Source organism: Toxotes jaculatrix, chromosome 19 (assembly GCF_017976425.1).
Source record: "Toxotes jaculatrix isolate fToxJac2 chromosome 19, fToxJac2.pri, whole genome shotgun sequence".
NCBI lineage: Eukaryota > Metazoa > Chordata > Actinopteri > Toxotidae > Toxotes > Toxotes jaculatrix.
The window spans coordinates 12,136,769-12,149,041 of NC_054412.1; the positions used below are offsets into that span (position 1 = coordinate 12,136,769).

A 12,273-nucleotide genomic window follows, 5' to 3' on the forward strand; every position below is an offset into this window, starting at 1 on the left:
CCAGGTCCAGGGACAAGTTGGTGAACTCTTCTTGATGCTTGGACTGGGCCCCACAGCTGCACAATAAAGGAACAATATACAGAAAAATACAGTAACAGAGTCAGGACTAGGCCTCCTGGGGCATAGCATCACACTTGTGTTAAATTTGTGCTCATTTGTTTCTGCTGAAACTGCAGCAGAGGTCACTTAGGAGAGTTTTTAACCAGCTCCCATTTTACTGTATAAAGATGTATGTGATGTTTTATACCTCTTGCAAGTCCTGGTGTTTTCCATCTTGAAGAGCAGATGACATTATCAGCATCCGTATGTCTTGGGTGTCTGCATTTGGGTCCTCTCACCTCATGTTCCCGGCCACAGTCTGACATGGTGCTGCTGGATGTGACAGATATGTGGGCTGTTGGAAATGTTGCTGCTCCTGGCCACTGGGAGGTCTATGCTGTCCACCTTCTGTTGGTCACTCATCGTCAGCATCCTCCTGACCTACATCTGAGAAAACAGAGAAAAGATTTACTGTAAATACGCTGTTAGTGTGTTTAAAACTTCTCCTGGACTTCAGCAACAGTTGTGTATTGCCTGTGTGTTGTCTTCTTACATGTCTCTTGTAGAACAGGATGTAGGCTGACTCCTGGCGCTGGCTGCACACAGGCGCTCCAGTTGTTTCGCTGACCACTGTTAGATTAATATGAATTTCGAGGATCCCTCGGGGATAGTGGAGCCCACCTTGGCAGGGTCGCGAAGGCTGACTTGTAGCTTGATGTTTTCCCTCTGCAAGTGCAGGTATATTCTAACTTTGTCTCCTGCAGGACAGTGCAGAGACAAAAGGCTCTGGAGCGCTGTCTTTTCCCGAGCAGCGCAGCTGGCAAACCACACTGGGATGCAGTACGTCAGTACACTTTCAATGGAGCAGCTCCTTGTCTAGGGCATTGTTTTTCAGGACCCTCAGGAAGAGTCACTGCTGTGCCTTCTTGATCAGCATAATGGTGTTGGTTGTCCAGGTTAGGTTATCATCCAGGTACAGGCCCAGAAATTTGAAGTCAGAGACCCTATCCACACAGTCCCCGTTGATGTATATGGGCTGAGGGTCAGATCTGTTTCTCCTGAAATCCGCTATTGTTTCCTTGGAATACCACAATTGTGTTGTTTGCAAACTTTCACAAAGTGTACAGGGACAGGTTGGTGAATTCATCTTGTTGTTTGGACTGGGCCCCAAAACTGCACATTGAAGGAACCATGAGGAACCATCAAGACCAGGCCTCCTGGGGCACAACATCACATTGTGGGGGCCCTGGTGGAAGCAAAGGAGCTTGTGTTAAATTTATGCTCATTCATCGAGTTATACTGATAATACAACAGGCAACCTTGATTCAAGATAGTAATGACTTTAAACAATCTGCACAGTTAAAATTGTTACAAAAAAACCACACCATTTTATATAAATAATATACAAAATTTAATATAAGTGTCTTTTTGAATGAACAAGGTTCAAGAAAGTTCAAAAGCAGAAAAAGAACATTGTAAAGTTTGCTTTCTGACTTTACGAATCGAATTGTCAACATGTGTTTCACTTGATATTGTTGTAAATTATAACTATTATTGAAAATTAACTATTATTATAAGATTGAAACTGCAGCAGAGGTCACTTATGAGAGTTTTTGACCAGCTCTCACTTTACAGTATAAAGATGTGTGTGATGTTTTCTGTGTAGTTCTACTAGAAGAGGGGACAGACTCCTTGACTGACCCAGGACCGAGAAACTTGAGGATGATATGAGTATGTGTATGTGTATGTGTGTGTGTGTGTGTGTGTGTGTGTGTGTGTCTGTGTGTGTGTGTGTGTTTTGGCTGCTGTACCTCAAAAGTCGGGCTTGTGGGACTGAACTCCAGATTGGCTCCTGGCAGCTGATGTTCCTCACAAAGTCTTCCAAGCTCAGGAGACCCTGCAGACTGGAGTTCATGTAACAGCTCTGCCCGATGTTTAGAAATCTGACACAGACAAAACGAGTCAACACACACATCAACATAATAAATTCTTCATTGACCAGTCTTTTCATCAAGGCGAAATATTTCTCACTGTGGTTTTTATGAGGTTAATTGTTTTGGCACCGTGGTTCTGACTCTTCATCATAGTTTCATAAGACATAAGACTGATCCCCAGAGGGAAATTTAGTTGTTACAGCAGCATAAACATAAATAACACAACATTTCACAAGAAACAAGAAAAATATAAAGTAAGTAACAAATTAGCTTAGAAAATTAAATATAGAATATACAGAATAACCATGAAATGAAATGAAATGAAATGCACAGCGGCGTAATTATGTCCTACATCATGAATATCATGAAAAGGAAAAACTAACAACTCCAATAGGAGTATTACACTGTTTCTATTACTATTGCACAAGAAAAAAACTGTACTGTTAAGAATACTGTTGTTATTATTGCATCAAAATACTGTTGATATTTATTGCACACGAGAAAACTGTTACTATTGCACAAGAGAATCTGTACTGTTCAATGCAAGTGGTCGTAAGGGAGCATGGGGAAAAAAAGCAGCAGTGAGCAGTCCTATGTGACGTTATACAGTCTGACTACTGTCGGGACAAAAGACTTCCGGTAGCGTTATTCATCACTGTGTGATCAGGACAAACTAAATAAATCTGCATATTTATGACCAGATAACAGTGAATGTCGCTTTACTGAGCAGCCTTCCTCGCTGTAGCTGCTGTTTTTTTTCCCGCCACCAGACGCCACTGCAGTTTGCTGCGTGATTACGTCACGTTAGTCAGACTCAAAAGGCCTGTGAGAGTCTCTGTCTCTCGCCGGGCGCGGTGGCGTGCGCCTGTAATCCAAGCTACCGGGAGGCTGAGGCTGGCGGATCGTTTGAGCTCAGGAGCTCTGAGCTGCAGCGGACTATGCCGATCGGGTGTCCGCACTAAGCTCGGTATCGATATGGTGCTCCTGGGGGAGCCCGGGACCACCAGGTCGTCTAAGGAGGGGTGCACCGGCCCAGGTCGGAAACGGAGCAGGTCAAAGCCCCCGTGCCGCTCAGTAGTGGGATCGCGCCCGTGAATAGACGCTGTAGTGCAGCCTGAGTAATACAGCGGGACCCAGTCTTTTTACACTCATCCATACAACACACACACTCACACAGCATATCTTTACATCGCACACACACATTCATCGCTGCTTCTTTATCTTCTTGTTCACATCAAAACCTGCACAAACCTGCTGCTCTGCTTCTCCTACACCGCCTCCACCTGGAGGACAGCAGCTACTGCACCAACCACACCGCAACACTTCTCATCATGTCCTGCAGGTGGGTCTAAATCAAAACTGTGAACAAACTACTCTTACTACTGTTGTGCTGTACATGAAAGTAGAACAAACTTCAGGCTCTTATTTGTGTTTTAATGTTGATGTTTTGTTTGACTTAAATGTGGCACTGTAACAGCCTATTGTCAGCATTCCCAACACGATTCCTCCATAACTGATACTCAGTGTTACACAAGAATCAGAGAGCTGTCTTGTGCATGTTTCCATGTTGGCAGTAGACTCTTATACATTATGTTTTAAAAGGTTTATTCAGATAATAAACTGTGACAGTGAGCAGTACAAATGTGTTTGTTTGAACATTTCAGCTCTCCGTCACTGTCACTTCTTCCCATTTGTGTGAGATGTGATCGTTCGTAGTCAGACTTAATGAATTCTCAAGTGTCACTTCCCAGCAGCCGATGATATCAGAGAGTTAAAGTCTTGACCTATGATTTTAGGATTTATCTTTTCCATGGTGATCTGGATGTGACAGAATTACAGACTAAAAAAATAGAATTGTCCGTCGACCAAATTCATGGATTTTCTCCTTTGATGAGGAGCTGTTGCCTCACATCTGAGGTGTTGCAACATGCAAAGAATACAGCATTTAAGAATAATAATTTCAGTTTTAAATCATTTTCAAACAAAGAAGAACCTATTGTATATTTTTTTACACCTAATATTAAACTTTCTAAGGGTGGACATTTACCACCATGTTGTTTCACAGGACAGATTCACAGGAGACCACAATCTTTTTTCCTGACAAACAGTTGACATTTGTGGTCAACCACAAATTATTCCAGTGGCAAAATAACAACCACTATTTCAGCTACAGTTAATGCTCAAATGTCAAATATTGGTCATGAATAAATATATAAAGTAAAGAATCAGTCTAACTGCATCTGATGGATTAAAATAACTTGTTTGTAAGGCTTGAGCAAAAAAAAAAAAAAAAAAAAGAAAGGAGAAAACAAAAGTCAACTTTTCAAGGACTGGACTCTACACATTTGCTAAAATGAGTCATGAATGGCCTTTGTTTTGAGGTGAGTATTTATTTGTGTACAGCACAGTTGCACTGACACAATGCATGTGTCAGTGCTGTTTGTTGTTTTTCATTTTTCATGTCAGCAGCACCTATATGATTCTTCACTTTCCCTCAATAATTTGGTGTTTATTAGAAACCTCCCACAGTCATTTCCAAGGAAGAGAGACCATAAGAGAGGGCATCTCTTCTTCTAAATAAATGGCCTTTTAAGGGTTTTTCCAAGTAAGTGAGGCCTGAAGATGAAGCGTGACTGCTGGTAAAAATGAATTTGAACTGCGCTTATCAACTGTCACCTCTGCTAAATTTTCCTCAGGATGGATTCTTGAACTGTATTGCCTTTGATAAGCCGCTATCAAATCTTCTGAGAGATCATCTGAGCACCAGAATTGAAATGCTACAGAGAAAAACAAAAAACAACTTTATCTGTTTTTATGAGACCCAGTTGGAATAGATCACAAATGCACCAACATTTCACTGAGATCATTAAACCAACAAATAGATGAAGCAGAATTACAAAAGTCTTTTGAAATGGTCTCAACATTTTATAAAGACTTTATGGTTTAGTGGAGTTTCTGGGCACCCCAACACTTCTAGCACGTTAAGGTCATTTAAGGTTTAGGGATAAACTCAGATTGAGCCACATTAAGTCAAAGCCCTTGTTTTGTATTTTTTTTCCCTCCACTCTATATTTGTACTGTATTGTGTCTGTGTCCTGGTTAAAGCAGAATTTGACTAATCAGCTTTCCTCTCCGTTCTCTCTTTTCTTTTTACAGACTCAACTCTTTTGGACAGCGTTAAATGCCAAGTATTAGAAATGTCTGGCCTTGCCCAAGCTCTTCAAAATTCCTGTGATGGTAGAACATGTTTTTGTGTGGGAGGACTGTTCTGCCAAGCAAAGCTGTTTTGGTCCTGATTCTTTTTTTTTTTCCTTTTTTTTTCTCACAAGAAAATCTAGTTCTCGCACCACCAAATGCTACCTCGTGATTGGGGGCAAACAAGAACATTATACACGAGTAAAGGGCACAGCAGATTTTAGAGTCGTCACCTCTTGATTTTTAGCGTGGCTTTTGGCCGACATTAAAGCGCCAGAATGTATCAAACAAACACAGATGATTTCTCTGTTAGGCGCTAAAGTCATATTTTGAGAACACAAAAATTTAGTTAATTTCCAGTATGTTTTTCCCCCCACCATTGTGTACATTCAGTGAATATTTAACCTCCCCAGACTGTGCATTTTCAAAAAGATTCCCCAGAGTCATTTAGAGTGAAAGACAATGAGGGATTTCTAGGTGGGGTTTTGGGTAGCCCCTTGAGCATTGCTCAATGCCCAGGCCCTTCACATTGCTTCACCTTATTGCAGCTGGGGTGTCGCAAGCGAGACAGCGTGGTACAGTTCTGGAAATTACCATGAAGCATGTTTAAATATTCACAACCCAGTCATCCATGGGGAGTTTAAGGATGCGCTGTCTCTTGAGGATTTAGTCGAAACGTGATATTGTATGTGGCGGCTAAAAAAAGAGGAAGCGGGGATATCCGTGATGCCCGTCAAACACACATGGACCCAGACATACACCCACATCCGCAGACACACACATCCAAAAAGGTTTGCAGCAAAGTTCATATCATTTCTTTTAGGAGAAAGTTATTTAGACTTTAATTGTTAATGCATTGATATCAAACATCCATTTCTACATAAATATTAGTTTTTCACATGTATTTGAAACTATATCTGAGACTGGTAAGATCCACCCACATATTCATTCATGCTTGTTACTTAAACCCTCAATGTTATTTTTCTGGAGTGTACAAGATTACCTTATGTGCTTTAACTTTCCATCAGACATGTGACTTCCAGTCTAATGCAACGTACCCAGATTCTTACCAGAAGCCACATCAGATACAGCTAATTAGGTAGACAGCTAGTCTCGCAGTGTATATGTGTCAGAGAGAGAGAGAGAGAGAGAGAGAGAGAGAGAGAGAGAGCGAGAGAGAGAGAGAGATAAAGGAAGAGAGCATGAGCGAGAGTGAAAGAGAAGGAGGAGTGACAGAAAGGGAAAGAAAAGAGGGAAGAAGGAGACCAATTACTCATTAAGTCCTAAGCTAAGTTCTTCTCAGCAACTCGTTCTGCTACACAGACTCTCTCTCTCCCTCTCTCTCCCTCTCACACACACACATACACACACCACACTCACATACACACACACGTCTACTCAAAAACACAAAGCAGAAGTGGACAAAGACACACGGTTTCAGTCGTCGCGGTTGGCTATGGCTCAGGGCTCTGACAGCAATGACACAAGTTACAAGTCCCCGTCACCTGGAAGCAGGCCGGTAAGTACGCACTTCCATTTCATTTCTTCATATTGTACTTGGTTGCCTCCTGTTTTCACTGAAGATGTTTATATGTTAAAATTAAAGCAACATTTTTAAACACAGATCCTGTGAGTTAAACACTTCATCCTCCTCTTGAATCTTTGATTGGATGCAGTTTCTCATGTGTATTTGGTGGGCAGAAACTCAGCCTATCAAAGAGGCACTAGTTCTGTCTGAGCTGGCTCTTTTCACAGCTTCTCAGGGTGTTTCACATGCACACATGGGCTGGAGGCATGACTCGCTTCAAGTGTAGGCTTTTGTGAATTGCAAAATTCATCACTTGCCCGTGTAGTAGCAATCTTTTGTTTTTGCACGATCTCAAACTGTGAATGATTTAAGAGCTGCAGGGACAGACAGGGTGGTAACTACAGTATGTGCTACAGGGCTCTGTGCATGTGAGACACTGCCCATCATCCTCAGTGCTATCTAGTTTCACATGTACCGGTATCTAGCACATTGTGACTCATTTTCCTGCTCAAGAGCATTCTGGACGTAAAACATTCAAACGTTTTTTTTATATGTGTAAACACATGTTTTAAGCTGGGAAGCTCACTGAGTGTGGATGGAGCACATTTCCATCAGCATCAGTTGTTTATGAATTTTTCAGCAAAGCGTTAACGGACAGTTCAGAAGACGTTAGATAATTAATTTGTTATCTCTTTGATGTACAACTGACTCAGCATTTTTGAAATGGATTAGTTATTACGATACCAAGAAAATCGAGTGTTCAGGACCTGAAACAGGGTGTGCGTTATACCTAACCGATGACTCAGCCACTCCCCTACCCAGCCCTTCACATTAGGTGTAATGTTAAGCCCCTTGTCTGTCAAACTGTCATTAAACTGGATGACGCCTCCATTCGCACATAATCCCACAAGCAAGGGGCAGCACTTTAGTCTTAATCAACGAGCTTACAGCAAATTCACTTTTTCAGGTTCAGGAAACTCCCCATGCCAAAAATATCAGTTTACCATTTGATGTTTGTGTAGCCGCACGCACACATTAACCGTCAGCATTTGTGTTTTGTCAGAGCTCCTCAGATGATGCGAAGAAGGTGATGCGGAGGGAGAAGAACAGGATTGCTGCTCAGAAGAGCAGGATGAGGCAAACTCAGAAAGCTGACAGCCTACACTTGGTGAGGAGACCTCTCTCTGTAACATACACCATGCTCACACACCTAAACAATTTCACACAGACCTCTGCTTCTTGAGACATTTGCACACAGATTGGTGTTTAGCAGACGTAGCATTAGTTAGGGTATTCTTACTAAATTTGAAGTAATAGAGTGAAATGTACACGTATTACTAACTGTGCAGCCTGAAGGCCCATGCCAACCGATCTGTTTCCAATCTAACTCCATAATATGTGGACATAAACGAACAGTAAATGTGTGTAATGGTTTTCTAAGTTCCCGTGCAGCGCCTTTAAGCCTCCGGGAATGGATTTGTACTATATTTACAAAATGCTACCTGACCATGTGGCGATGTGTCATGGCTTCTGTTGGGCTGCACACTTGGACGCAGCTCTGTGTGTTTGCAGAAGCTTAAGGAATAAATTAGCACGTGTGGGCAATCACTCCCTTTTGCAGCTGAATCCAGCACCAGGGACTGCAGTGCTAATTCCGATGACAGGAGTGTGTTCGGGCTAGCCACTTTGTTCATCACTCCCATGATTCTTTTATGCGTCTCAGTTCATGTGATAGCTGGGAGCCAGTGTAAGGGATGACTCTGTCACTTCGGCTTTTACTTGTTTGACTCAGCATGAGACAAGTCTTTTTCTTCATGAGCTAACACTTCAGAGAGTGTGCAAGCATTTCTTCTGTCCTGCCTCCAAATAAGAGGACAAGGTGGCAGGTAGTTCTCAGTGAGGGGCTGCACATTTTCAGCTTCATTCACCCAACCTGTCTGTGCAGCAGGTCTACGAACTCAGTGATTATCTTAAAAATACTTAACTTCATAGAGTACATGTACATATTGTCACCTTGTACATGAACCTACATTTCAACACACTGACCACGCATCCACTCCCTGTGTGACTTCCTTGTACAAGAAAATGTGCTTTGTGCTGTGCTGCACTCTGTCACCATGATGCTTTCAGAGCAGCTGTTTCTATGAACTTTATCAGATGAACTGAAACGTTTTTTGACCTTCAGAAAAGCCGCACTGTAGGCAGTACATCCAGTGAATGGATAATCTTAATATGAGAATCCTTCCTGTGAAGTATGCTGTGTGCTATCAATCTCTTTAAAAACTGTCAGAGTCACAGAGAAGACCACAACATATTCTGTGGCTTTGCTTTGTCGTCTCGCTAGATAAACAGGAAGGCGAATTTTCCCTCTTTCTGACACCGTGCCCTGTTTCCTGTTTCTTCTGTAGTATTTTTTTCTTCTGTATAAATGAGCTTGAAATTGTATGACGTGGGCAGGAGGGGAGAAAAAGGCAGTCACTTCTTGTAAAGCGCTGATAGTAGTGGGCTGTATTTGGCTAAGTGACGCAAGAACAGGGGTTTGCCCAAAGGCTCTATGACAGTAAGGACCCACAGCTCGGTATTATAATCTTTTGGCCACGGTGTGATGACCTTTTCATTACCCAAATGGAAGATTTCTCCTCTGCTATTCCCACACAAAAGAGAAAAAAAAATTATCAACTCTGACGTGCTGTTTGCTCTACTTTTGTTATCTCAAAGTTGATGATCAGTAATGAAGCTTGTTTTGGAAAATGTACTTACATCATCCAGAATAGAGAATGGCAGCTTTTTAGGTTGCTGCTTTGTGAAGTGCAGGTAGGTCATGTTGTAAATGCTTATGTTTGAATCCATATTTGTGTTTAATGTTGAAGAACAAAACTAGTGTTTTTGCAAGACTTTTTTTTTTTTGCACTTTAACAACACACTTTTATACTTTAACTACAAATTCAATTTTTTCATGTGTTTTTACTAACTGCCAAGCAACCTTTGGTCTTCACTCATTTCAGTATGGAAATAAAGAAGATCAATAGACTTGAAAGTTACACGTGACAATGAAAATAATCTCCTTGCTGATTATGAGGTAACTCAGAACAAAAATAAAAGTAGTATATTACTATTTTTGATTTTCGCATGTTTAGCATTTTAGTCTACATTAATGCCAACTATTTTCCAGAGAGTACCACACTTGAATTTTGCAATACACATTTTTACACATAGTTTTTCCACAGTCTAAAAAATGACTTGCAGGTACCTGCTTTATATAGGCAGTCCATCACCATGAACTCCATCCGCTCTCTGCTTTTTATTGTTTTTGACTTATTATGCACTTGAAAGCAGAAAGTAGACGTTTGCCCCCACACTTTACCTATCTACATGCTGATGTTCACGCCCACTGTTCTGAGTGGAAACTGATTGCCATGCACTTGGAAACAGGACTGAGAGTCTAGAGCCAGGCTGGTACCTCAGTAACGCTTAACCACATGGGTGCTAAATGCCAACATCAGCAGGCTCACATGCTCACAATGATAATGCTAACATACACATTGTTAGCAGGCATGGCGTTTGCCATGTTAACTGCCTCAGCTGACATTTTAGCATGTTAACATTTGCTCTTTACCTCTAAACGCAGTTCACCTGAGGCTGATGGGAATGTTATTAATCTGGCTGGTGTCTGGTCCTGCCTAAACCCTAAGTATTGGACATATTTAAAATTTGACCTTATGATGATGGCGCGAGATGAAAAGTCGGGGGATCACCAGTCTTGCGAAAGAGGACATGAATAAATGTGACAAATTTCATGGGAATCCATCTAATAGTTGTAATAAATTGGTCATAAATGGTGCTAGATTAAAAGTCAGGGGATTTCCAAAAGCTGTAGGCTTCATCCTCTGGAGACCATGGATGTCGGGGGAAAATGTAAATCCATACAATAGTCACTGAGATATTTCCATCTGGACCAACTGACTGATAGACAAACACACATTTCCCTCCATAGAGCAAACGCATTCAAAAATAGATCTGTATTTTGTCGACTGTATTTTGTTTTACAATTGGACAGCTGAAGAGCATCACTTTTACATCATCTAATCTGACCACTCTTTTCACTAGTAAAAGACATTTCTGCTCAAACCCGTTCTGTCCCTGTGTGTTTCCAGGAGAGTGAGAACCTGGAGAAGGAGAACGCTGCCTTGAGGAAGGAGGTGAAACAGCTGACAGAGGAGGCCAAGTACCTGTCGTCCGTGCTGAGCAGCCACGAACCACTGTGCACCGGCCTGGCTCCTCAGACCCCCGACCTCCTCTACCCTCCTCATCACAGCAGCTACCACCAGCACATCACTGTACCACACTACCAGCACTGACCTGACTGACTAAGGATACGGCCGACGATGTGCTGCGAAACAGATGACTGACCTCAATGGAGAGAGACTGACTGGAGATGTATCTATAAATGTTGACCACTGTTCAAAACTGATCGAGGAGTTACATGACAGGCTGATATGTCTGCCACACAATGACAGTATGGAACCCAAACTGTAACATGCAGTATTCAAAACTATTTATTTTGCTTCTACTCATCTATTTGCTTTTATCTGATGATATCAGTGATCTGTATGTGAACTTAAATGGCTCTATGGCTAGAATTATCAACCAGTCTATGTTTACATTGGGTGAAATAACCAACTTACTGTATGTTCAGGTGACTCAGTCGATATATTTTTTTGTAAATTGCTTCTTTTCAGTGTCATAGAGAGGACCTTCGTCATCCTGTCATGTTTGGAGATTGTTCATGCGTTTCAGTGTGTAAGTGTAGATCGATAATGCTCAGGACTTTTTTTTTTTTGACAGATTTGATTGTGGACAAACAGAATGTAACATCAAGATCCTACATAGGTTTAGATGTACCAAAAAAAGAAAAATGAATTTACAAAAAAAAAGAAAGAAGAAAAAGCAAGAAAGAAAGAAAAAAGAAATGACTGGTTGTGAAGAAACGGGTTTTCGAAGGGTCCTGACTTGTGTACTGCTTTCGAGTGAGAAGACCCAGCGGAGATATTTATTAAATGTAATGCCTTTTGGGTGATCTTTTCTGACCTTCAGAGAATTGTAAGACACGTCTTTATGCTGTGTTTTTCTTTGTCAGGACAACAGGGTTTGTGAAGTCTGCACTGATGCTGATAGCAGAGGACAAACCATCTGGGCGTTATATTTCTCTTATGAGAGTCCCTAGGTGGCACTGTTTACTTGTATGAAGGACAAAGTTACAGTAGCTTATGTTATAAAGCACAAAAATAATCTTTCTTGATCTGTCCTGTGTGGGTTATGATTTTTTTTTTTTTTTTTTTTTTGTTCTTGAGTACGGCTGACGCTTTTATGTCATTTTCATTACTCTTGTTCCACAATTAGTGGTCCAAATAAATTACATGTTGATTGCAATGTTTTTAAACAAGGACGTGAAGCTGTAATAAAGTGGCTATAATGGGCATATTTTACATATTTGATAAATTCTTCAACACATGTTGTTAATATGTCGAACAGTGGACATTTACTGGACGTTGTCTGAGTGTAACAGTGCCGGGTTTC

The 12,273-nt window shown here is 41.3% G+C and overlaps 1 protein-coding gene across 1 annotated transcript; it reads left to right on the forward strand.

The window, feature by feature from the left end:
- The first annotated feature begins 6,318 nt into the window (after window positions 1-6,318).
- Window positions 6,319-11,684, forward strand: batf (basic leucine zipper transcription factor, ATF-like). The gene is made up of 3 exons (XM_041063697.1): window positions 6,319-6,687; window positions 7,760-7,864; window positions 10,851-11,684. The coding sequence occupies exons 1-3, from the start codon at window positions 6,625-6,627 to the stop codon at window positions 11,052-11,054; spliced, it is 372 nt and encodes a 123-aa protein (XP_040919631.1). The 5' UTR covers window positions 6,319-6,624; the 3' UTR covers window positions 11,055-11,684.
- The last annotated feature ends 589 nt before the right edge of the window (window positions 11,685-12,273 follow it).

Excerpts from the sequence above, each read along its gene's own strand:
- batf (XM_041063697.1), top strand. The coding sequence starts at position 6,625 with ATGGCTCAGGGCTCTGACAGCAATGACACAAGTTACAAGTCCCCGTCA. Across the intron at positions 6,688-7,759 it reads CGTCACCTGGAAGCAGGCCG|AGCTCCTCAGATGATGCGAA; the intron begins GTAAGTACGCAC and ends GTGTTTTGTCAG. Across the intron at positions 7,865-10,850 it reads AAGCTGACAGCCTACACTTG|GAGAGTGAGAACCTGGAGAA; the intron begins GTGAGGAGACCT and ends GTGTGTTTCCAG.